We start from the raw sequence: 24,650 nt of genomic DNA on the forward strand, positions 1-24,650 counted from the left end.
TAAACATTAGCTCAGAGTAGACTAGAGGGAGGAAACAAAGAATCACAAGCACCTCAAATGGCTTACAATAACTACTGGCCCGCTTCCTGAAGTGAAAACACCTTTAGAAGCACAAACACAGAACACTCATTAGCCAGCAGTCAATGCTGGGGCTACACAGTGAGGGGGGTGAGTAAAATTGAAACCCACTGTTTTCCGATCTCATCTGATCTAGGAAGGTAAGCAGGGTCGGGCCTGGTTAGTACTTGGATGGAAGACTGCCTGAGAATACCAGGTACTGTAAGCTTAGGGCGGCAGGTAGCCTGGCGGTTAGAGCGTTGGGCCAGTAACCGAAAGGTCACTGGCTCGAATACCCAAGCCAACAAGGTGAAACAGCTGTCTATGTGCCCTTGAGCAAGACACTTAACCTAAATTTGCTCCAGGGGCACCGTACTACTATGGCTGAACCTGTAAAATAACAACAACAACATTTGGGGACCACTATCACAGTGCAGTTACACACACACACACTGTACAAGCTTTCAATGTTCAATTACTGTCATGAGCCCTAACTCTGAGAATGTCAGGAATTCAGCGAGACGCCACCGCAAGGCCGGACACCCAGAGGCTACATCCTGAAGGGAGGGACAGGGAGGGAGAAAGGGAGATCGAGAGTGTGTTTGTCAAAGTAAGGAAAACGTGCTAGAAAAAAATTTAAGTGCAAGGGAGCAATAGCCAAAGAGCAAGCTAAGGAAAACCAATGAAGGTGAGTGAGAAAGCAAGTGAGGGGGAAGGAAATGAGTGTGTGATGTTTGCACTATGACAAGACCGTTTAAAAATAAAATAAGGCTGGGGTGTGTGTGTGGCATTCTCCGTGTCAAGTATAATTCGTTTTTGATGAATGGCATCTGAGGAACTTGCCATGTAGTGGCCAGAAAACATGACATGCTTGCTATGGCAGAAAACATCCAGTTCAGGGAAACCGACTTACTGACAGGTTAATGAAAACTACTGACAAAAACATTTTCTAATTGCCTCATGCAAAGAACGTATGGTGCATCTAAAGATAGATCCAAGGCCACAAATGCCCTTTTCACACTATCTGCACTGTAGGCATACCGGGCTGGCTCAGATCTTTTCTTTTCACATTGTCATTTGCATCATGGCTCCAGCAATTATGGTGGATACCAGGCCAGTGCAGTACAGCTTGGCCCATCTCAAGTGTGTTAAGGGCATAATGGTGTTCATCAGAAACACAGCACAGACAGATTCATCAATGAGTAATCCAGCACACATCTGCAAGGCATCGGCCTAGCTCCCTGGCCTAGCCTCCTCTCTATTCATACCCAAATTAACAGACTGTGTTCAATGAAGCATACAAAATATAGAGATGTACAAAAAAACTCCCCTTTTCAGCTACTTAGTAAAGAGAGCATAGAGAACACAACCAGTGTGTTTACATACACAGTGAGAAGTTACATACACTTTTTACCCCCAATTTTGTGATATTCAATTGGTAGTTACAGTCTTGTCCCATCGCTGCAACTCCCGTATGGACTCGGGAGAGGCGAAGGTCGAGAACCATGCGTCCTCCGAAACATGACCCTGCCAAGCCGCACTGCTTCTTGACACACTGCTCGCTTAACCCGGAAGCCAGCCGCACCAATGTATCAGAGGAAACCGTACAACTGGCGATCGTTTCAGCGGCACTGTGCCGGACGACACTGTGCCAATTGTGCGCCACCTCATGGGTCTCCTGGTCGCGGCCGGCTGCAACACAGCCCGGGATTGAACCCGGGTCTGTAGTGACGCCTCAAGCACTGCGATGCAGTTCCTTAAACCACTGTGCCATTCTGGAGGCCTAGACTCATCATTGACAGTTCTTCTGACAACTGGGTTCGAACCCAGGTCTCCTACTCCAAGCCATAAGACTGTGCTAGCCTGCGGAGCTAAAGCCTAAGCATTAGCTCAGGGAGCTAATGTAAGTCTTCGGGTCTCAGGCAAAGCGACTCATCACACAAGCGTGGTTCACTGAATTACTTCCGTTCTATGACAACCACCAGGTCTGGTCAGTCCACCAGTCAGGTCACTGAGGTGGCAACAGACTGTCTCTGGTTGGAACATAATTCACTGGGTCATCCCCCCAAAGCCCACTCTCGCTCTCCCATGGGCAAGTGGGTTCCAAGCATCTGGCCCACGCGTGGTGATGTGGTTATAAACCCCCATAATCCCTCTGGATTAACCAGAGCTCCTTCCTCTTCCCAATACCACAGCAGCACCACTAGACTAGACTAGAGCAGGCCACACAAAGCCCACCTATGGATGGAATGACTATAGTCAGTCAAATAGGATTCCTTCCTTCATGGTCTTTTTCAGATGCAGAGTATAAAGCTCCTGGCTCAAAACATGTCATTACTCTCTCAGACATGTTGAGTGAGCCAGCCTCTGCCAAATCCATAGCAGTCATATGCCAGGGTCATCAGATAGCTAAATGTCTGTTTTGGAACTGGTGTGTGTGTGTGTGTCCAACTTGTGGTCTGGAGAGCTGCTCCAACATGTAATCAGCTCGGTCTCAAGGTCTAGACAGGATCATCATGACCCACAGTTCCCTAAGCGAGTGTAGACTGGCAAGTGTAGACTGACTGCAGCACAGCACCTTGTCAGCAGCAGAGCGTAAATTCTGACCTCATTGAACATATACATACAGAGATTAACTCCCTCAGTGGCCTTTGAGGTTAATTAACACATGACAAGGAACTGCTTGTATATCTCCTGTCTCTAGAGTGTGTGTGTGTGTGTGTGTGTGTGTGTAGCACATCTCTTCTCTACCACTTTACTGGCCTTCCAGGATGCATGTCAGAAGAACTGTGTGCATCATGTCTCACATGCGACACACACATGCCTACCTGCAGTTCGGTGGGGGATCCAAAGTAATGTCTGCCAACTCCTTCTGAATTCTGAAATAATGCACAAAAATGAAAATGATTACTCACATGGTCTTGATTCTTACAGAAGATTAATAATAGGGAACAAGATACATTGTCATGGCAGACACTCAAAATATCCAGAAGGATAATTTTACCAAAGGATCAAGGCAGCTAGTAAAACAGGATGAGGACAAATATAACTATACATAGACCGCATTGTGCCAGATATGTTTTGATTTCCTCTTACCACAATAAACACTTAAAGTTAATATGCAAATAAGTTAGTCATCCATTGAATCATAGGCTATTTCCAGTTTGACAACTGTGCACTAAGGGGCGGCAGGTAGCGTAGTGGTTAAGAGCTTTGTGCCAGTAACCGAAAGGTCGCTGGTTCTAATCCCCGAGCCGACTAGGTGACAAATCTGTCGATGTGCCCTTGAGCAAGGCACTTAACCCTAATTGCTCCTGTAAATCGCTCTGGATAAGAGCGTCTGCTAAATGACTAAAAATGCAAAAAATACAAAAATACACTTAGATGGTTAAGAACATATTAAAAACGGTTAAAATAAAACATTAGAAACATTATTCGAAAGTTCATATTTATCTAAACAGAACCGAATTCAGAAAATGGTCCACTGTAAATGAAACACTATAGTGACATGCGCCAGTCAATGATAAGACGATATATTGTAACAACAGTGGCGGCGAATGAGCCACGGTATTACAAAATATAAACTCAGTGAAACATTGCCTTTCTTTGACAGCCACAATCAGCCTTACCTTTTGGCGCTGGTGGAGAGGAGCTTGGAAGTCTTGTTCATGCTGGCTTTGCTTTCTTCTCGTTTCTTAGGCGTGTTTTTTTCTAACTGCTGATGAGTTGAGGAAGAAGAACTAATGCTGGCACGCGAATCCTCATCCGACATACCGATCTGTACAGACAAAAACAAAAATAAACATTCAGGCTACAGAAAAACAACAAACACACCTAAGATCCCCCCCCAGTTCAACTGCACTGCAAATATTCAATGTAGGCGATCAATAACCAGCGCCATCAATGCGACCTTTAGCCTAACTGTTGTTAGGCTCCAACCAACGACGTGTTCATAGGTTTACACACACAATTCAATATGAATTTATCCTGCTTATCGTCAAACCATTACCCCCATTTTTTCATAACGCTCTAACAGATCAGCCTACTGACCTCAAATTAATGTTTGCACTGAAGCGTTATTTTAGCTGGGTTGTGCTACAACAAAGGAACACACTCAGCTCTTATTGCGAAATGGTTACATTTCATTACAGCCAAATAAGAACGACGAGGGGGTAGCCTATAGCTTCATTTCCTCAATTGATTAAATAGCCCAAGTAGCCTAAAATTGATTGGGCGATGTCGCATTCGTTTAGGAAACCTACCTCATTCTTCATTCCCACTGAGCATTCACTGACTTGATGAAACTTTCACTTTGAAATCAGATGTTCTTCAATCAAACACACATAAGAAAATATGCCTAACATGTTTGCCAAACTAGTTGAATCTGTAGACCGAAGCCAATGTGTTTTACAATTAGATTTTATAATGGCATCTTTATCCCTCGATAGGCAACTAAAGCTGATCTCAGTCCAGTCTTTAGGACAGACCATTTTCCTCAATTTCAACCCCAACGGCTAGAATCTATCCACTGTGGAGATCCAAATGTCGACCCCTCAGACGCGCCAAACAATACAATATGGATACATATTTCTCGATATTTTAAAAGCATTTAGTGTTAGATAGGCCCACCTTTCTTTGTGTCTGTGAGTGCCTCCGTCGCCTGGACGCGTGTCTTCTGCCTCTCGCGGAGCGGAAGTGTGGGTGCAAAAGCAGAGGCAGTAGCAGACGAAGCTCGAGTTATCCTGGGCAATGGATTCCGTCTCGGTTGGGCACACTCGATGACAATGTCAAATTGAGAGAGCTAGCTGAGCACCGCTCTAAAATTGGAAAGGGGGACAACAGAAAGGTGTGAGCTGATTCTGACCATTGTGGATACATACAGTATATATAATGTTATCAATACATCATGAAAAAGTGGTCAACCTACACTCCCAATAATCAGCAGAGGGTGACACAGAGAGATAAGATGTTATTATCTCTTCTTTATGATGGTCATATTAGGCTTCATGAAGTTTCCTGCATGTCAAAGTATTCCTGCAAAATTGGCTTGCATCCTCTTATTGCAGGTAGCAATGGACCATGTAGGCTAATGGATAACCTAGTGGAAGAGGCTAACTTGCAGGTACATGTAGGATACTGCTTTATACACTCAGAACTCACCTGGTGTAGTTGCTTCACCACATGGGATGGCTTCTTCAATGTGAATACCTGGAATAGTATAAAGTAATCCTTCTACCCCCTCCCCCACCCATAAAAAAAAGAAACAAGTGGTTGTCCCACTGGTTATCATAAGTTGAATGCACCAATTTGTAAGTCGCTCTGGATAAGAGCGTCTGCTAAATGATGTAAATGTAAATGATGATGGCAGTCAAAACAAAGTCCATTGAGCTGCATTTTGAATGTATTCATTACCAATATTGGTCTTAAAAGGGTTAATTTGAGTTCAGCAGGCTACAGGGCAAACAGTCAACCTCTCCAGTCAGAGGGTCTGATTGAGCCTAACCTTAACCCATTGACCAACACCATCAACCTGAGGGATTTACTGTCCTCAAAGGAAGAAGAACACACCATACCGGCAGCCAGCCTCTCAGAAAAGAGGTTTAGATATTAGACTTTAAGTGGTATTGTCTTGCACTGACCTCTCCATTTCAATTGTTTTTTAGAGACACGTTACGTCTTTACCAACCATTCACCCCTGCCCTGCTCTCTTAGGACAAGCTGGGGGTTGAGGAAGAGAACCAGTGAGGTTGTGAGGCTTTGCACCAAAAACAATAATCTTTCTTCTTCTCACTGTGGGGTAGAGATGGGGGAGGTAGAGGTCCACGTCCCACTTCCGTTCCCTGCCTGTCAACAATAATTGCATCCCTCCGCTGGTGTCTCTCCACTTTGCCGCTTCTCTTTGCCTGATAAGAATTAGGATCCAACCTACACCAAATCATTTACAGCAGCAGAACACAGAATGTTAAGGCCTGACTCCACTCCTGTCCACACTATCTGTGAAAAGGCAATGATTATACTAATTCAACCTGGATCAGTTCTCTTCTCACCACTAATGCTGCTACAGTCTCTCTAGCGAGGGATGAGCAATCCATGTGCAAGAGGGAGGATGTGGTGCTTGTTCATGTTGGAATAGGCCTACAATGACTGAGAGGCCATTGTCATAATTAGCAATAAGAAGCAGCATTGCTGTCTAATTAATAATGAATTAACTCTTAACTAATAAATAATTTGCACAAAACCAAACATTTCATTTGGTTCATTTGGAATGCCAAGGCTGCACAGGGTTCAGTATTCCAGGTGCTGTTCCACAGACAGACTGGATCCTTTCATGAAAACCTGCAACATATTAGTGAAGACATGCATCCAGATGTTCTATTCCGTTGCAGGGGGGTCCTACATTTTGGGACTGGAATGTCAGGAACTAAACTGGGGTAGTTTTACTAGTCGGAACTGTAGAATCATTCTAAGGGCATCTGTATGTGGGAACTGTGTTTGTGTGTTTCAGTGTTTGTGTGTGTGCGTGCAGTAGATCCTTCAATAGAGCTCTGTATTTGAGGCAGCCAGCCAGCTATCAAAGAGCTTTTAAACTTCTCATGAATAGACACGAGACAAGATGAGCGTTTTGAACTTGAACAAACAGTAGCTTTAACTTTCATCACTGATCATAAAAAGGAAATGTTCATGACAGTGGAGCTTTAAAATGTGACATGAGAAAATAACATAAATCATCTAAAATGGGTGTATAATATTAATATTTTAATGACCATAGAACAGCAGTAAATATGATAGATTATGCATTGAAATCCCCCACCGTTAACCCAGTGAATAGGACAAACAGTGAGCACATTAGCAACAGATTAGCCGAACCAGAGTTAACATTACAACCAGTGTTTAATTGAGTATTCAATAAGTATGTATTCTCACAAGGCAAATGTATAGCAAACAACTGCCAGCTGACTAGCACCACAGGAGGTGAGCAGCAAGACTAGTTACACACAGATCCAGACAGCCTTACTGTCATGGCAATACCTTCTTAGGGCAGAAAAATAATAACAACAAATTATTAATCATAATTATTAATCCACTCTGCATCTGTAAACATTAATTCTGCAGACAGGCTCTAATTGAAGATGACCTCTTGAAACAAAAACTCTCAGCATGGACTGTCTCAATAGAATGTATCTAGAATGCATGGACTCTAGAATGCATGAGTCTTTAATGCATGGGCTCTAGAAAGCATGGAATAGAATGCTCGAGAATAGAATGCATTTTTCATCAATCACATAAAAAGGGCCTAGGATGATAATGCAGATAACAAACAAAGTAATAATAATAACAACAACAAACAATAACAACAATAATAACAGTATTAAAGCTTTTCATGACCATATCAACATTCAGTGTATTGGGGAAAAAAATCCCAATATACTCTTTGTATAAAAAAAAGAAGCGATCAAGTTCATGTTCTCAGAGGAGGGGGAGTGGGGGGGTGGAGGGGGGGTGAACTGAAGGTGTAAGGAGCACAGGAGGCTGGTGAGGGGCGGACGGCTTATAATAATATCTGGAATGGTGTAAATGGAATGGTATTAAAACACATGGAACCCATGGGTTTGATGCATTTGATACCATTCTATTTACTCCGTTCCAGCCATTACTATGAGCCCATCCTCCCCAATTAAGGTGCCACCAGCCACCTGTTATGAGGAGGGGGGATCAGGTCAGGTGAATATGCTTCCACAGATTTGGGGCTCAGAGAGAGGGGCAAGTAGCTAGTCATTTTCATGCCATACATGCCATTGATTCATTGTTTGGCATGCAATGACCATAGGAGTTGACTATATACCACAAACGATCTGGGACCAGTCTAGGGGCGGAGGGGCGAGGGATCGGTGTGCTCAACAGATTTTGCGTGGCGGAGGTGGGTTAGAGAGGGATGGTGGAGGTCCTTGATGTCAGTCTATGTGGCGTATCTCTTGGTCCACTGTTTGGCTATCCTGTCGTGCTCTGGTCTGTTGGTTGTGTACTGGGTGGCGATGCTTCCTACCAGAGGGTCAGCTGTGAGGAGGGAGAACAACATAGATTAGAGTATTTTAACCACCATTAAATCACATCCATTGTGTGTTTGTCAGATAAACTGTCGCCCCAACTATTTAGATAAATACACTATTTTCTACCATTAACTGTGATTTTATAGCCTTTAACAACCCACATTTAAAAAACCAAATTTGCCAAGCCTTGTTTATCTGAAGTAGGATACTCCATAATTATATGACATAGAGAGATCTAAATCAAGTGTTCACAGCAGGCTTATCTAGTACTACAGGACAGGAGGGTGAAGCACGATGACAGAGACATATTCCCTTTACAGCACATCACAGTGACACTCTGACCTGGGGTGTATTCAGGGAGGTGCAACATTCAGAATCATTCAAATAGCAGCCCCCCAGCCGAGCTCCATGTGCAGGTTGGGTGAGCAGCAGTGGGGCCGGAGCCCCAGCAGAGCAAGGCTCAGGTTGGGGGTGAAAACACACTAGAGCTACAGAGCCCCGTACAGGGTCTCCTTGTGGCACCCCAACCCAGGCAGCCAGGAATTATACAATTATTACGCCTGCGAGGGTTAATTAACTGTCATTCTGCGCTCTCCTTCTTTAATGAACTATATCCCATAATATCCCATTGATCCTCTAGATCCCTACTACCGCATTAATAAAGACACCTTCAGGGGAGAGAAGGGGAGAAGGGGGAGTTGGTCACGGGGAGGCAGTGGGGAGGGCATTTAGACTCAGGGCCCACAGCAACAACAAGTGCTCCAAACCCACTATGCACTGTGGGAGGGAGTCTGGGGGGGATGGGGCCACGGGGGGAGGGGGCCTGGAGGGGGAGAGGGGGCCATGGGGGGAGGGGGCATGGGGGAGGGGGCCTGGGGAGAAGGGGGCCACGGGGGAATGGGGACTGGGGGAGGGGGGGAAATAATGAGAAGGTTTGAGCGATTGCCCTGTCCTACTCACACTGCCCTACCCTATGCCCTACCCCTACCCTATGCTGGTCCTCTGTGGTCCTCTGTAGCTCAGCTGGTAGAGCACGGCGCTTGTAACGCCAAGGTAGTGGGTTCGATCCCCGGGACCACCCATACACAAAAATTTATGCACGCACGACTGTAAGTCGCTTTGGATAAAAGCGTCTGCTAAATGGCATATTATTATTATTATTATTACTATGCTTTGACTTCTTTCTCCCCTCTCTCTCCAGATGAAATCTTGCGACTTGTGACGGCCGGCCGCCAAACAACCTGCCCGCTTGACCCTATCCCCTCCTCTCTTCTCCAGACCATTTCCGGAGATCTTCTCCCTTACCTCACCTCGCTCATCAACTCATCCTTGACCGCTGGCCATGTCCCTTCCGTCTTCAAGAGAGCGAGAGTTGCACCCCTCCTCAAAAAACCTACACTCGATCCCGCCGATGTCAACAACTACAGACCAGTATCCCTTCTTTCTTTTCTCTCCAAAACTCTTCAGCGTGCCGTCTCTAGCCAACTCTCCTGCTATCTCTCTCAGAATGACCTTCTTGATCCAAACCAGTCAGGTTTCAAGACTGGTAATTCAACTGAGACTGCTCTTCTCTGTGTCACGGAGGCTCTCCGCACTGCTAAAGCTAACTATATAATAATAATAATAATAATAATAATAATAATCTCTCCTCTGCTCTTATCCTTCTAGACCTATCCGCTGCCTTTGATACTGTGAACCATCAGATCCTCCTCTCCACCCTCTCCGTGTTGGGCATCTCCGGCGCTGCTCACTCTTGGATAACGTCCTACCTGACAGGTCGCTCCTACCAGGTGGCGTGGCGAGAATCTGTCTCCGCACCACGTGCTCTCACCACTGGTGTCCCCCAGGGCTCAGTTCTAGGCCCTCTCCTATTCTCTCTATACACCAAGTCACTTGGCTCTGTCATATCCTCACATGGTCTCTCCTATCATTACTACGCAGACCACACACAATTAATTTTCTCCTTTCCCCCTTCTGATAACCAGGTGGCGAATCGCATCTTTGCATGTCTGGCAGACATATCAGTGTGGATGTCGGATCACCACCTCAAGTTGAATCTCGGCAAGACGGAGCTGCTCTTCCTCCCGGGGAAGGACTGCCCGCTCCATGATCTCGCCATCACGGTTGACAACTCCATTGTGTCCTCCTCCCAGAGTGCAAAGAACATTGGCGTGACCCTGGACAACACCCTGTCGTTCTCCGCTAACATCAAAGCGGTGACCCGATCCTGTAGGTTCATGCTCTACAACATTCGCAGAGTACGACCCTACCTTACACAGGCACTAATCCAGGCACTTGTCATCTCCCGTCTGGATTACTGCACCTCGCTGTTGGCTGGGCTCCCTGCCTGTGCCATTAAACCCCTACAACTTATCCAGAACGCTGCAGCCCGTCTGGTGTTCGACCTTCCCAAGTTCTCTCATGTCACCCCGCTCCTCCGCACACTCCACTGGCTTCCAGTTGAGGCTCGCATCTACTACAAGACCATGGTGCTTGCCTACGGAGCTGTGAGGGGAACGGCACCTCCTTACCTTCAGGCTCTGATCAGACCCTACACCCAAACGAGGGCACTGCGTTCATCCACCTCTGGCCTGCTAGCTCCCCTACCTCTATGGAAGCACAGTTCCCGCTCAGCCCAGTCAAAGCTATTTGCTGCTCTGGCACCCCAATGGTGGAACAAGCTCCCCCACGACGCCAGGACAGCGGAGTCACTGACCACCTTCCGGAGACACTTGAAACCCTACCTCTTTAAGGAATACCTGGAATAGTATAAAGTAATCCTTCTAGACCTACACAAGGCTGGAATGGGCTACAAGACCATCGCCAAGCAGCTTGGTGAGAAGGTGACAACAGTTGGTGCGAATATTCGCAAATGGAAGAAACACAAAAGAACTGTCAATCTCCCTCGGCCTGAGGCTCCATGCAAGATCTCACCTCGTGGAGTTGCAATGATCATGAGAACGGTGAGGAATCAGCCCAGAACTACACGAGAGGATCTTATCAATGATCTCAAGGCAGCTGGGACCATAGTCACCAAGAAAACAATTGGTAACACACTACAACGTGAAGGACTGAAATCCTGCAGCGCCCGCAAGGTCCCCCTGCTAAAGAAAGCACATATACAGGGCCATCTGAAATTTGCCAATGAACATCTGAATGATTCAGAGGAGAACTGGGTGAAAGTGTTGTGGTCAGATGAGACCAAAATTGAGCTCTTTGGCATCAACTCAACTCGCCGTGTTTGTAGGAGGAGGAATGCTGCCTATGACCCCAAGAACACCATCCCCACCGTCAAACATGGAGGTGGAAACATTATGCTTTGGGGGGGGGTTTCCTGCTAAGGGGACAGGACAACTTCACCGCATCAAAGGGACGATGGACGGGGCCATGTACCATCAAATCTTGGGTGAGAACCTCCTTCCCTCAGCCAGGGCATTGAAAATGGGTCGTGGATGGGTATTCCAGCATGACAATGACCCAAAACACACGTCCAAGGCAACAAAGGAGTGGCTCAAGAAGAAGCACATTAAGGTCCTGGAGTGGCCTAGCCAGTCTCCAGACCTTAATCCCATAGAAAATCTGTGGAGGGAGCTGAAGGTTCGAGTTGCCAAACATCAGCCTTGAAACCTTAATGACTTGGAGAAGATCTGCAAAGAGGAGCGGGACAAAATCCCTCCTGAGATGTGTGCAAACCTGGTGGCCAACTACAAGAAACGTCTGACCTCTGTGATTGCCAACAAGGGTTTTGCCACCAAGTACTAAGTCATGTTTTGCAGAGGGGTCAAATACTTATTTCCCTCACTAAAATGCAAATCAATTTATAACATTTTTGACATACGTTTTTCTGGATTTTTATGTTGTTATTCTGTCTCTCACTGTTCAAATAAACCTCCCATTAAAATTATAGACTGATCATGTCTTTGTCAGTGGGCAAACATACAAAATCAGCAGGGGATCAAATACTTTTTTCCCTCACTGTAGAAGGCAATGGGCTCTATAACTGATTGAAGTATTTTTAGCCAGATCCTAATTGGGATGTCTAGTTTTATGTTCCTTTTGATGGCGTAGAAGGCCCTTCTTGCCTTGTATCTTAGATTGTTCACAGCCTTGTGGAAGTTACCTGTGGTGTTGATGTTTAGGCCGAGGTAGGTATAGTTCTTTGTGTGCTTTAGGGCAACGGTGTCTATATAGAATTTGTATTTATTGTCCTGGATACTGGACCTTTTTTGGAACACCATTATTTTTGTCTTACTGAGATTGACTGTCAGGGCCCAAGTCTGACAGAATCTGTGTAGAACATCTAGGTGCTGCTTTAGGCCCTCTTTGGTTGGGGACAGAAGCACCAGATCATCTGCAAACAGTAGACATTTGATTTCAGAGTCCAGTAAGGTGAGGCCGGGTGTTGCAGACTGTTCTAGTGCCTTCGCTAATTCATTGATATACAGTGAGCTCCAAAAGTATTGGGACAGTGACAATTTTGTTGTTGTTTTAGCTCTGTACGCCAGCACTTTGGATTTGAAACGATACAATGACTATGAGCTTAAAGTGCAGATTGTCAGCTTTCATTTGAGGGTATTTCCATCCATATCGGGTGAACCATTTAGAAATTACATATGTGTGCATCTAACTTTCTCACTCATCATTATTCACGATTAATTCAGGATTATCTGTAATCATGGTAGCATCCACATTAATTTAGAAATGTTTAGACATATTCTAAAGTGACTCCAAAATGACACAATACCTTATTTACAATTCATTTCTATTGGGCACAAAAGAATGTGTCACTGTCCCAATACTTTTGGAGCTCACTGTATATGCTAAAGAGGGTGGGGCTCAAACTGAATCCCGGTCTCACCCCACGGCCCTGAGGAAAGAAATCTGTGTGTTTATTGTCCATTTTAACTGCACACCTGTTGTTTGTGTACATGTTTTCCCCCCAACACCGCTTTCCATCAATTTGTATAGCAGACCCTCATGCCAAATAGAGTCAAAAGCTTTTTTGAAATCAACAAAGCATGAGAAGACTTTGCTTTGGGTTTGTTTGTTTGTCAATAATGGTGTGCAGGGTGTATACGTGGTCTGTCATACAGTATTTTGGTAAGAAGCCAATTTGACATTTGCTCAGGACATTGTTTTCACTGAGGAAATGTTGGAGTCTGCTGTTGATGATACTGCAGAGGATTTTTCGGAGAGAATCTTTTCAAGAGATTTTTCAGAGAGAATCTCTCTCTCTCTCTGATTGGTTGATTGGGATGTCACTCACCAGGGTTGCAGTCAGTGAGCAGGGAGCAGATGGACAGCAGCACCTTGGAGATGGTAAGGGCGGGGCTCCAGTTATCCTTCAGGATGTCGAGACAGATCACACCCTGACTGTTGATGTTACAGTGGTAGATCCTGGTACGGAACGTCACCTAGGATACAACAACGTTTCTGTAGATCAATGCACCCTGTGGTTTATGTACTCTTTCCAGTCCTTCGGGTGCTGAGCATCTCTTTGTACCAGTAACACAGAAGAAGCGGAATGAAACATCAGGAAGACAAGAGACTAAACATCATTAGGGAGCCACCTCTGACCTCTGGGCTGCCTGCCTGAACAGGGGAGGGATAACACACTCTCGCTCTCCCCCTCTACCTCCCTAGCTGACTCACTCTCTCTCAATCACTTTATGAGTGACTAACCATGCTGGCCTGCTTGTGGAAACTGTGCTCCAAAAAAACGGCATAATCTCCCAGGCTATCCCAAGGTGTGGAGGGGATCTGCTAATCTAGTCTGTGGTGTTTGTGTACCCTGTTCTCAGACAGCAGCTATAGGAGTGTGTGTGTGTGTGTGTGTCTGCAGCCCTGTGCACAGCCAGGCAGTAAAAACAACACAGCGGGAGGCCTGGCTCTCAGAGCAGCAGATATGTTTTCTTTCATCCTCAGTCAGCAGAGGGCAGAGAGAGAAGAGGAAAGGAAGAGACAGATGGAGAGAGAGAGAAGAGGAAAGGAAGAGACAGATGGAGAGAGAGAGAAGAGGAAAAGAAGAGACAGATGGAGAGAGAGAGAAGAGGAAAGGAAGAGACAGATGGAGAGAGAGAGAAGAGGAAAGAAGGGGGCAGATAGAGAGAGACAGACAGACAGTGAGAGGCCCCACATCCTGAGGCAATCACTAAACTAAACTCTCTCAGGGCCGACCCCTAACCAACGCACCTGCATAGAGTATTTTCTCAATAATAACACAGAACAGAGCCACTGGCGTAACGCATATTCTCTGGACCCCCCCATAAGGTCGGATTCCGGGCCCCTACAGCCAGTAGGTCCAGGTTGCGGGCCCGACTATTTTCTATACTGAGTATTGCTAACCCAGAGTCTTTCCTGAGACATTGCGCATTATATGTCCATTGCGCTGCACACAATTTAAACTTAGTCTTGAATGATGCATGCCAAGATACAGTATACCAGAGAAAAGGGACTGTTGATATTGCAACCACATAACTCAAAACGCCAGTTCACCAGTATGAAAGAAATCGCAAACAAGTTATTTTGTTAATGTCCTCAAGAACTGTTGTCTGCTAAAAATGATAATCTGTTTGCATCTGCCAATTTATTGACTGTCCAGTATCCAGACGTTCTGTCCCCAGAGCTTCCTATACAGTTAGTCTCTTTCCGTATCGTGTTGAGGCTGGCAATTAAGGAGAATGAGAGGCTCAATTAAAGATGTTACAGAACTGCTGTATTTGAAGCACAACTCTCTTCTGCCCAGTTTCCCTGATGTTGCTACGGCAATCAAGCTGTTTTTACCATCCCTGTAACTGTCGCTTCTGCTGAGAGATGGTTTTCTAAACTAAAACTCCTAAAGAACTACCTACGAAGCATTAGGCTCTCGGTCTGATATGCGCTTTGGAACACCTGAGTAAACTCCATTCATTGCACTGGCGCTGTCGTAGCCTTGACCACGGCATTTGTTCACTGATATCCCCTCATACTTTCAATCAGTTTCCTTTTTCTTTTTCACTTTTTCAGTCACATTCCTGAAGCCCAAGAAACAAACACTTAGCTTCCTAGTACATATGGAAATTAAAACGGTTTATGAAGGACTTTTTGGAGGGTTACTGTCAAAATGATTTATTAAAGAAAAGATATTAGACATCAATGACAGGCGCATGGGTCCCCAGAGCTGGTGGGCCTCCCCGCCTTGCGGGGGCTGCGGGGGTGTCCAGTACGCCAGTGAACAGAGCCAAGAGACTGTATTCACCAGCTTCTCTCTCAGTCAGTTCTTATTTTCTTCTCTTAAAATCGTTGTTTTGTTGCTCAACGTGCTCCAAAGTTATTTCAAAACCTTCCAGCTCTCAAAATATCTTCTCCAAGGCAAGCCAGATATATTTTTAAAATATCCCAGTGTTCATGATTTCAAAAATAGAATGGAACGCATGGGAAACATCCTTAAATACACGCTAAAAATAAAGATGTACTTGTCTGTGTGTTTCAGAGGCGCCATTGATGCACTTGTAAATGTTTGTCTCTAAAATAGCTGGTGCCATGCAGATTTACAGTATTTCAAGCCCTGAAAGCCTAACCCAAGGCCCAATTCAAAAATACAAATAAACAGAATCAGTCAACATGGGCTCCTGAGCAAGCAATAGTCTAGCATACATACCAGTGTGTGTGTGTGTGTGTGCTTGTGCGTGTGTGTGTGTTTGAGCATGCATACGTGTGTGTGTGTGTGTGTGTGTGTCTGTGTCTGTGTGTGTATATGTGTGTACCTTGGGTGGTTTGAAGGGATAGTCAGGTGTGAAGGCGATATCTAGGAAGAAGACTCCTCCCTCGTATACAGAGCCTGGTGGTCCCAGGATGGTAGATCTCCACTCATAGATGTTGTCTCCTTTTGGACCTGCACTGCAAGGGCACAGAAGAAAAAAGGAAGACATTCAGTGTACAGAATGTATTTAGAAAGCAGAAAATGACATTTTAATCCTGTAACTCAATTCCTGATTCAGCAGTGTGTGTTTGTATGTTGTGAAAGATAGATAGAGAGAGAGAGAGAGAGGTAAGTAGAAGCCTGAAGGAGCGCTCTCTTATTATCAACCATCCAATCTGCTGTTCAATCTATTCTGTATAACTCCTTATTCATTATCAGATACGTGCCCATGTAAATAAGAGAGATAGCATTTGTAAGCAGTTATCTATCTAAAAGGTCAATGTCAATTCACAGATGACTGAATTGATTCTCTCTCTCTCGCTCTCTCTCTCATTGCCGCACCCAGACACACAGTGGCAGATTGCTCTCCCTGTAGTACATGACAACTACAGTGTAGACGAGAGCAGCTGGCTGCTGCAGAGCCTAATTGTTACATTGCCTCCTACTACACACAGTGGAGAAGACAGATAATCTAATCCTATTTTACCAATGGAATAAAGCCAGACACACCGCTCTGTTGTCTTATAGCACTCTTACTTTCATCACTTAGAGAAGAGGGGGAGTGGGAGCGAGAGAGAGAGGCAGAGAGAAGTAGAGAGAGAGAGAGGGGTTAAAGGAGAGAGAGAGCAGCTGGAAGAGAGACAGAGAGAAAGGGAAAGGGAGAGATGGGGAGAGAGAGGGGGGCAAAGCAGTAGAAAGTGAGAAAGAGAGCGAGAGGGAAGCCATTAATGCAATGCGAGTGAGTGTATCACTAAAGCCATTCATGTGAAATGGTAGCCTGTGGTAAAGAGGTAGGCCTCTGTATTTTCTGTCTAGCTCTGTTTGGACAGTGAGGAATTGTGGGAAACAAGCTTAGAAAGGATAATTCTCTCTCTTTTGCTAGAGATGACACATTCTGGTCGATATACTGTAAATAGTGTGAGGGCGGGAGGAGGGTGCGAGAGAGAGAGGGGGAGGGGAGAATGAGAGGGAGAGAGAGAGGGGAGGGGAGAGGGAGGGAGAGAAAGAGGGGAGGGAGAGAGAGAGAGAGAGAGAGGGGGGAGGGGAGAGGGAGGGAAAGAGAGAGAGGAGAGGGAGGGAGAAAGAGAGGGGAGGGGAGAATGACAGGGAGAGAGAGAGAGAGAGAGAGAGGGGAGGGGAGAGGGAGGGAGAGAGAGAGGGGAGAGGGAGGGCGAGAGAGAGAGAGAGAGAGGGGGGGATAATGAGAGGGAGAGAGGGTGTGGCTCCAGGAGACAGACAGCTTGGCAGTAGTAAATAGTTCTGGTCGTGGTCACGCTCTAGGCCGTTGTTGCCCAACATGACTTAGTGGTTAAGGAAAGATCTATGTTTGTGGGGCAAATCAACCCATCACTATCGGTGGTTGAGACAGACGTTTTACATGGCACTCTCTACTAGTCCTCTTATGGTTGGCCAAAATAGTGATTTTCTCCCCTCTCTTCCCACAGTAAGTCTATAGGCTACAGACAGCATCTGGATATGTTTAGAGCACCACCAGCGACACCCATTTCGAACCCAGGCTTGTGGAACCACTGGTTTCCCTATCCAGTAGCATAACAAACTACTGTACTCCATCAATGTGTTTAATCACCTGTCCTCACTCTGCCACCGTACTGGGAAGTAAAAGCCTAACACACACATAAAAGCATAAAAGCATAATGGTGGAGAAACAGGCCTCACTGACATCGGAGACAGTTGATGATGTAATATTAGTGTCATTAAGACACAGTCTTTTCCCTCTCTGTTTTTCAACTCCCTCTGCCAGGGCTTCCTCATCCCTCCCTCCTCCCTACCTTCTCCCCCACACCCACGCCATCACACAGTCTCCCCCCACCCCCCCCCCACCCGACTCTTCCTCCCTCACCCATCCTCCCTCATCTCCCACGGCTCTTCCTGAAAACTATTTTTACTCAGGCGGGAGCTGGGCATCACATGCAAAGAAACAGGAACTATCACAGACGTCTGCAGAGTTTGGACACTGCCTGCTTCCTCACTACAGAGATGAGTTCAGTAAGACGCTGCTAGCAGTGTAGATAGAGGAGATGTCCCAGACAGACGTTGGTAGCAATGTGGATAGAGGAGATGTCAGAGAAAGACACTGGTAGCAGTGTGGATAGAGGAGATGTCCCAGACAGACACTGGTAGCAGTGTGGATAGAGGAGATTTCCTAGGCTGACACTGGTAGCATTGTGGATAGAGAAGTCCCAGACAGGCACTGGTAGCAGTGTGGATAGAGGAGATGTCCCAGACAAACACTAGTAGCAGTGTCGATAGAGGAGATGTCCCAGACAGACACTAGTAGTAGTGTGGATAGAGGAGATGTCTTAGACTGTCACTGGTAGCAGTGTGGATAGAGGAGATGTCCTAGGCTGACACTGGTACCAATGTGGATAGAGGAGAAGTGCCAGACAGACACTGGTAGCAGTGTGGATAGAGGAGATGTCCCAGACAGACACTAGTAGTAGTGTGGGAGAGAGGGAGAGTGTGAGAGAGGGAATGCGAGGCAGCAGAAGGCATGGTGAGCTGTATGCCAGCTGTACTCCAGTTCTCACAACCCTAGAACTTAGAAGAGATGTGTGCTTATTGGATATATACCCATATCTAAAAGTAGCTTCAGCTATATCTTACACTAGTACACTTCCTACAAGTCTATTCCCCGCAACTCTCTGATTCAGAGGGGTTGGGTTAAATGCGGAAGACACATTTCAGTTGAATGCATTCAGTTGTAGAACTGACTAGGTATCCCCCTTTCCCCTTTCATGGAGTGACTCATTATATATGTGAAGTGTTGTATGTTTTCATGCTCAAGGGTATTGCATGGATGTCAACAAATCACTAGGGAACAACAAATCACTAAGGAGCATATTCTGAGTGCTTACCCTGCATAACTCCATATTAGAGAGCGAGCAAGAGAGAGAGCGAGAGCGAGAGAGAGACAGAGAGAGAGACAGAGAGAGAGACCGAGAGAGAGAGAAAGCGAGAGAGACAGAGAGAGCGAGCGAGAGAGCGAGAAAGAGAGAGAGAGAAAGAGAGAGAGACAGAGAGAGCGAGAGAGAAAGAGAGAGCAAGAGAGAGAGAGAGAAAGAGCGAGAAAGAGCGAGAGACAGAGAGAGAGAGCGACAGAGAGAGAAAGAGAGAGAGACAGAGAAAGAGAGAAAGAGAGAAAGAGAGAGCAAGAGAGAGAGAGAGAGAGACAGAGAAAGAGAGAAAGAGAGAGAAAGAGAGAGCGAGACAGAGAAAGAGAGAAAGAGAGAAAGAGAGAGAAAGAGAGAGAGAGAGAGAAAGAGAGAGAGAGAGAGAGGATGACACACCAGCAGACAGACAGACAGACTGTGGGAGTACAGCAGTATTACCATGTACTTATACTCCACCATGGAAAGCTAATCCCTCCCATTCCAGATTATGGGCTAACTGGATTATACCTGCCTGTGGATAGATGATACTGCACCAGCTAGCTACCTCAGCACAGAGACACATTGCCAACCCAATCCAAACACGTCAGTGACCACTCTCCTCTCCTCCCCTCTCCTCTCCTCTATCCTCCCCCCCCACACCACTCTCCTCTCCTCTTCTCTCACCTTGTTTCACTAACACATTGATTAATGGAGATTAACCTTAATATTAACCGTGACCTGACCAGTTGTGATTCAACCACAATCATCCCTGTGGTTGCCATATGACCTTTGACCTGGTTTAACCTATTAAACATCAATTTTGATTGGAATTACATTACTCAGATTCCATGTTACTACACTGATCTCTGTGATGTCAATCATCATCAAAGAGAGAACCACCAAGGTGGTTATTATTGACTGGTCAACGTGAATTGATTACATCGTCTTTTATTGTGCTCATCAATGCCTTGATAATGCTTCAGTTAGAGCAGGTCTAGGGGGTTCCTGAGGACCATAAGTAACCAGTCACCAGCGCACGCACGCACAAACGCACACACGCACACACACAGAGGATTGTTATAGTGAACAATCGGCAACACAGTCATTGAGTCTCCATCATAATAAAGCATCAGCTTGAGGTCTCGTGGAATACTCCACTAGTAAAGGCTCAGAAAGAGGGGAAAATACCCAAATCCCTCCGACAGAAAAGCTCTTTTCAGTCTTTTGTTCCTTCCAGCTAAAAGGCCTGTGTCCGCTTGGTACTGGTTTTTGTGTGTGCTCGTTTGGCCAGATAAATGCTCACAATGCACAGTTTCATCAGGAGAAACATGCAAGCTGGGAGGAGGGAGTAAGAAAAGGGATAGGAATGGGGTGAGAGAGCGAGAGAGAGACAAGGGAGAAAGAAAGATCCGATGCCCTCTGACCTTTCAATGAGTGGTAAACCAATTGTGTCCCCATTGTCTTAGGCCCCATCGCCTAGCAACCCACCCCTGGAGTATGTGTGTGACTGTGTGTGTTCCATGATTGGAATAAATACTGAATTGCTAATAGTAATGCATCAATGGTTTGTAATTTGGTTCATAACTTACACTTACAGGCGTATTCCGAAAGTATTCAGACCCCTTGAGTTTTTCCACTTTTTGTTACTTTACAGCCTTATTCTAAAATGGATTAAATTACATTTGTTCCTCATCAATCTACAAACAACACCCCATAATGACAAAGCAAAAACAGGTTTTTGAAATGTCACATTTTCCAAGTATTCAGACCATTTACTCCGTACTTGGTTGAAGCACCTTTGGCAGCAATTAAAGCCTCGAGTCTTCTTGGGTATGATGCTACAAGCTTGGCACACCTGTATTTAGGGAGTTTCTCCCATTCTTCTCTGCAGATCCTCTCAAGCTCTGTCAGGTTGGATGGGGAGTGTCGCTGCACAGCTATTTTCAGGTCTCTCCAGAGATGTTTGATCGAGTTCAAGTCCAGGCTCTGGCTGGGCCACTCAAGGACATTCAGAGACTTGTCCCGAAGCCACTCCTGCATTGTCTTGGCTGTGTGCTTAGGGTCGTTGTCCTGTTGGAAGGTGAACCTTCAACCCAGTCTGAGGTCCTGAGCACTCTGGAGCAGGTTTTCATCAAGGATCTCTCTGTACTTTGCTCCATTCATCTTTCCCTCGATCCTGACTAGTCTCCCAGTCCCTGCCGCTGAAAAACATCCCCACAACATGATGCTGCCAACACCATGCTTCACCGTAGGGATGGTGCCAGGATTTCTCCAGAGGTGATGCTTGGCATTCAGGCCAAAGAGTTCAATCTTGGTTTCATCAGACCAGAGAATCTTTCTCATGGTCTGAGAGTCCTTTAGGTGCCTTTTGGCAAATTCCAAGCGGGCTGTCATGTGCCTTTTACTAAGGAGTGGCTTCAGTCTGGCCACTTTACCATAAAGGCTTGATTGGTGGAGTGATGTAGTGATGGTTGTCCTTTTGAAAGGTTATCCCTTCTCCACAGAAGAACACTGGAGCTCTGTCAGAGTGACCATCGGGTTCTTGGTCACCTCTCTGACCAAGGCCCTTCTCCCCCAATTGGTCAGTTTGGCTGGGCGGCCAGCTCTAGGAAGAGTCTTGGTGGTTCCAAACTTCTTCCATTTAAGAATGATGGAGGCCACTGTGTTCTTGGGGACCTTCAATGCTGCAGAAATGTTTTGGTTCCCTTCCCCAGTTCTGTACCTCGACACAATCCTGTCTCGGAGCTCTACGGACAATTCCTTCGACCTCATGGCTTGGTTTTTGCTCTGACATGCACTGTCAACTGTGGGACCTTATATAGACAGGGGTGTCCAATGAATTGAATTTACCACAGGTGGACTCCAATCAAGTTGTAGAAACATCTCAAGGATGATCAATGGAAACAGGATGCACCTGATCTCAATTTCGAGTCTCATAGCAAAGGGTCTGAATACTTATGTAAATAAGGTATTTCTGTTTTTAATAAATTTGCAAACATTTCAAAAAACCTGTTTTTGCTTTGTTATTATGGGGTATTGTGTGTAGATTGATTAGGGGAAAAACAATTTAATCCATGTTAGAATAAGGCTGTAAAGTAACAAAATGTGGAAAAAGTCAAGGGGTCTGAATACTTTCCGAATGCACTGTATATCACATCCATTAAATGAATTATTGTAAACAGATCATGTGGAAATCAAGTGACAACTTTTTTAGTTACATATTGTTGATAGTATCAGCCAGACAGCAAGCAATGCATTAGGCCTACACCCCACCCACCCATGCTTACTCAACTTACCCCCATATAAAGAGAGAATATCATCAGAAAGGGAGGAAATCAACTATTTGCTTTGTGAATTATTTGGTATGACAAGATCTAGACATTTAAAGGTAATTCCCCATTGAGCCAACATATACAGTGTTAACCATGAATGTGGTCTTTGCAAACATGGGAACATTGCCTTTAAAATGTGCATAGTGGACAAAGCACAATCGGATTGAATCTGGCCCCTAATCAGGATTTCGGGTAACTCTCACAGTGCAGTCACAAGCTTCTTATTTTCCTCCTGCTCCTCACCTGAATGATATGGAAAGAGAGTCTGTTTACGTCCCTCCATTTCTGTCTCTCTCCTCTGTGTAATGTTTACAAACATGCAGCAACAACTCCCTAGCTACAGTAGCCTATTATCACTCACTGAATACTTCACTGCTCTGTAAATAAATAGACAAGACACAACGCTCTCAGTCTAGTCCAGGTTAATACCCTGCTTCACAAGCTTCCCCGGTGATCACTTGAGTGATGATAACCTCTCATGTTGCCATAACTGCACAGAATAGGTAATTCATTAACATGACTTGTGTAGGTGTTAAAACACTAACAGTGAGCAATAAAACAGAGTGCAGAGAGAGGAGAGGACAACGGGAGTCAGAGGAAGACGGCGAGAGAGAGAGGGAAAGAAGAAAGAGAGTAGAGAGAAGATTATGTCAACACACACACACACAGTCTGAGAGGAAGAGAGATCAATGGGAGCACAGCTGTGTGTCTGACCTCCTACTTAACTATTGAGTGTGAGGATCAGCTAGAGGCTGAGAGGGGCAGACAGGGTGGATCAGGGTCACTAGGGTTTAGAGTTGAGCGGACGTGTAGAGACAGACACACTGATCTGAGGAGTACAGTATTATAAACTATTTATGTTCGGTCCACAACTACCATTGTTCTGCAAGGAGACTCAATAGCAATCCATATCTCTTTCAATCTCACACACACACTTCCAAAAACAGCCATTGTATAAACGACATAAAAGTGTTCCTACGCAGCATCACATCAGTGAGAGCAAAGCCAGCCTTGTGAGCCCTTGGCCAGAGTCATGATTCCTGCTAACTTCTGTTCCTGTTTTTGTCCCAAATCATACCAGTCCTGGTGTTATCTGTCATGGCTTTTATCTTAACGTCTTTTTTTCTTTATCTTCTTCAAAAACTGAGAGCGTTAGATTGAATCTTCTTTGAGGGAGAGACCGAGGGAGAGATGGAGAGAGCCTGAGCCTTATCTCTCGGAGAGATAAAGAGGAGGGTAGCAGTCAGTCAGCATTCCAGTCGAGCAACAACACATCAAGTAACTCTGCAGTTTACACCAGTGGAGGCTAGTGGGAGGAGCTATAGGAGGACAGGCTCTGTCACGTCTCCTCCCGTTGCTCCCCTCCGGCGCTCTGATTCGCCGGTCTACTGAGCCACCGGTCTGAGCGCACCACCTCGGCAACACTGGAATGGAAACCCAATGCACCCTAATCAACTCCAGCGCACCTACACCTCATCATCTCATCACTACCCCTATTTAGCCCTGGACTGTTCTGTAGGATGTTGTGTGTGATTGTTTTGCTTCGTGTCATGTACTCTATCTTTGTTAATTCTCTTTGTCATTGTTTAAGTAAACTTTGACCTTGTTAATTTCTGCGTCCTGCCTCTTCGTATACTGAGTACTCGTCACAGAATCACACACCAAACGAAAATGGATGCAGCAGGAGTTTCCCAGTGCCTCGACCAGCACCAGCAGCAGCTTGCCCAGTTGAACGCCACCATGCAGGAAGTGCTCCAAACTCTGCATAATCTGCCCAGCGCTCCGGTTCTACCTCAGGGAGCGGCGAGTGCCTCCAATCCACCTGTCCCTGGGCTATCACCCACTTCTGCGGGAACCCTCGCCCTACTGGAGTGCTTTGACGGTAAAACTACAAAATGTAGAGGCTTCCTGCTACAGGTTTCACTTTATCTGGCACGTCAACCTGGGGCATATCCATCTGACCAAGCCAGGATAGCGCTGGTGATTTCGTTACTTAAGGGGAAGGCGCTGGATTGGGCCACGGCAGTCTGGGAAGGAGAGGAGGCAGTGGCACTACCCTACCCCACCTTCCTCGCTCGGTTCAGGGCGGTGTTTGATCATCCCACGGAGGGAAAGGACGGGGGTGAGTGTCTCCTCCATCTACAACAGAGAGAGGGGCCCGCGTCCAAGTACGCTTTCGCACGGTGGCGGCATCTTCCGGCTGGAATGAGCGTGCTCTGCGCACGGCCTTCAGGAGAGGCTTACGGGAGGACATTAAGACAGAACTTGCATGTTGGGACTATGAGATGGACCTTGATACCCTTATCACCACGTCCATCCGTCTTGACCAAATGTTGCGAAAGAGACGGCGTTCCCAAAACCTCCTGGAGCCTCGACGCTAACCCAATCTAAGCTATGGAAGCCGTCCTGATTCCGAGTCCTC

General features: G+C 45.9%; 1 protein-coding gene across 1 annotated transcript in view; it reads right to left on the reverse strand.

Annotated features, from left to right (window-relative positions):
• The window catches only part of LOC121571923 (ubiquitin-conjugating enzyme E2 E2-like), a 65,534-nt gene that overhangs the window by 13,636 nt on the left and 27,248 nt on the right, over nucleotides 1-24,650 (reverse strand). Inside the window, exons 4-6 of the mRNA XM_041883721.2 lie at nucleotides 15,851-15,983; nucleotides 13,372-13,519; nucleotides 8,019-8,112 (exon numbers count right to left, since the gene is read on the reverse strand). Of these exons, the coding sequence (XP_041739655.1) occupies nucleotides 8,019-8,112; nucleotides 13,372-13,519; nucleotides 15,851-15,983 (375 nt within the window). The remainder of the gene's footprint in view (nucleotides 1-8,018; nucleotides 8,113-13,371; nucleotides 13,520-15,850; nucleotides 15,984-24,650) is intronic.

This window comes from Coregonus clupeaformis, chromosome 8, assembly GCF_020615455.1.
Source record: "Coregonus clupeaformis isolate EN_2021a chromosome 8, ASM2061545v1, whole genome shotgun sequence".
Classification (NCBI taxonomy): Eukaryota; Metazoa; Chordata; class Actinopteri; order Salmoniformes; family Salmonidae; genus Coregonus; species Coregonus clupeaformis.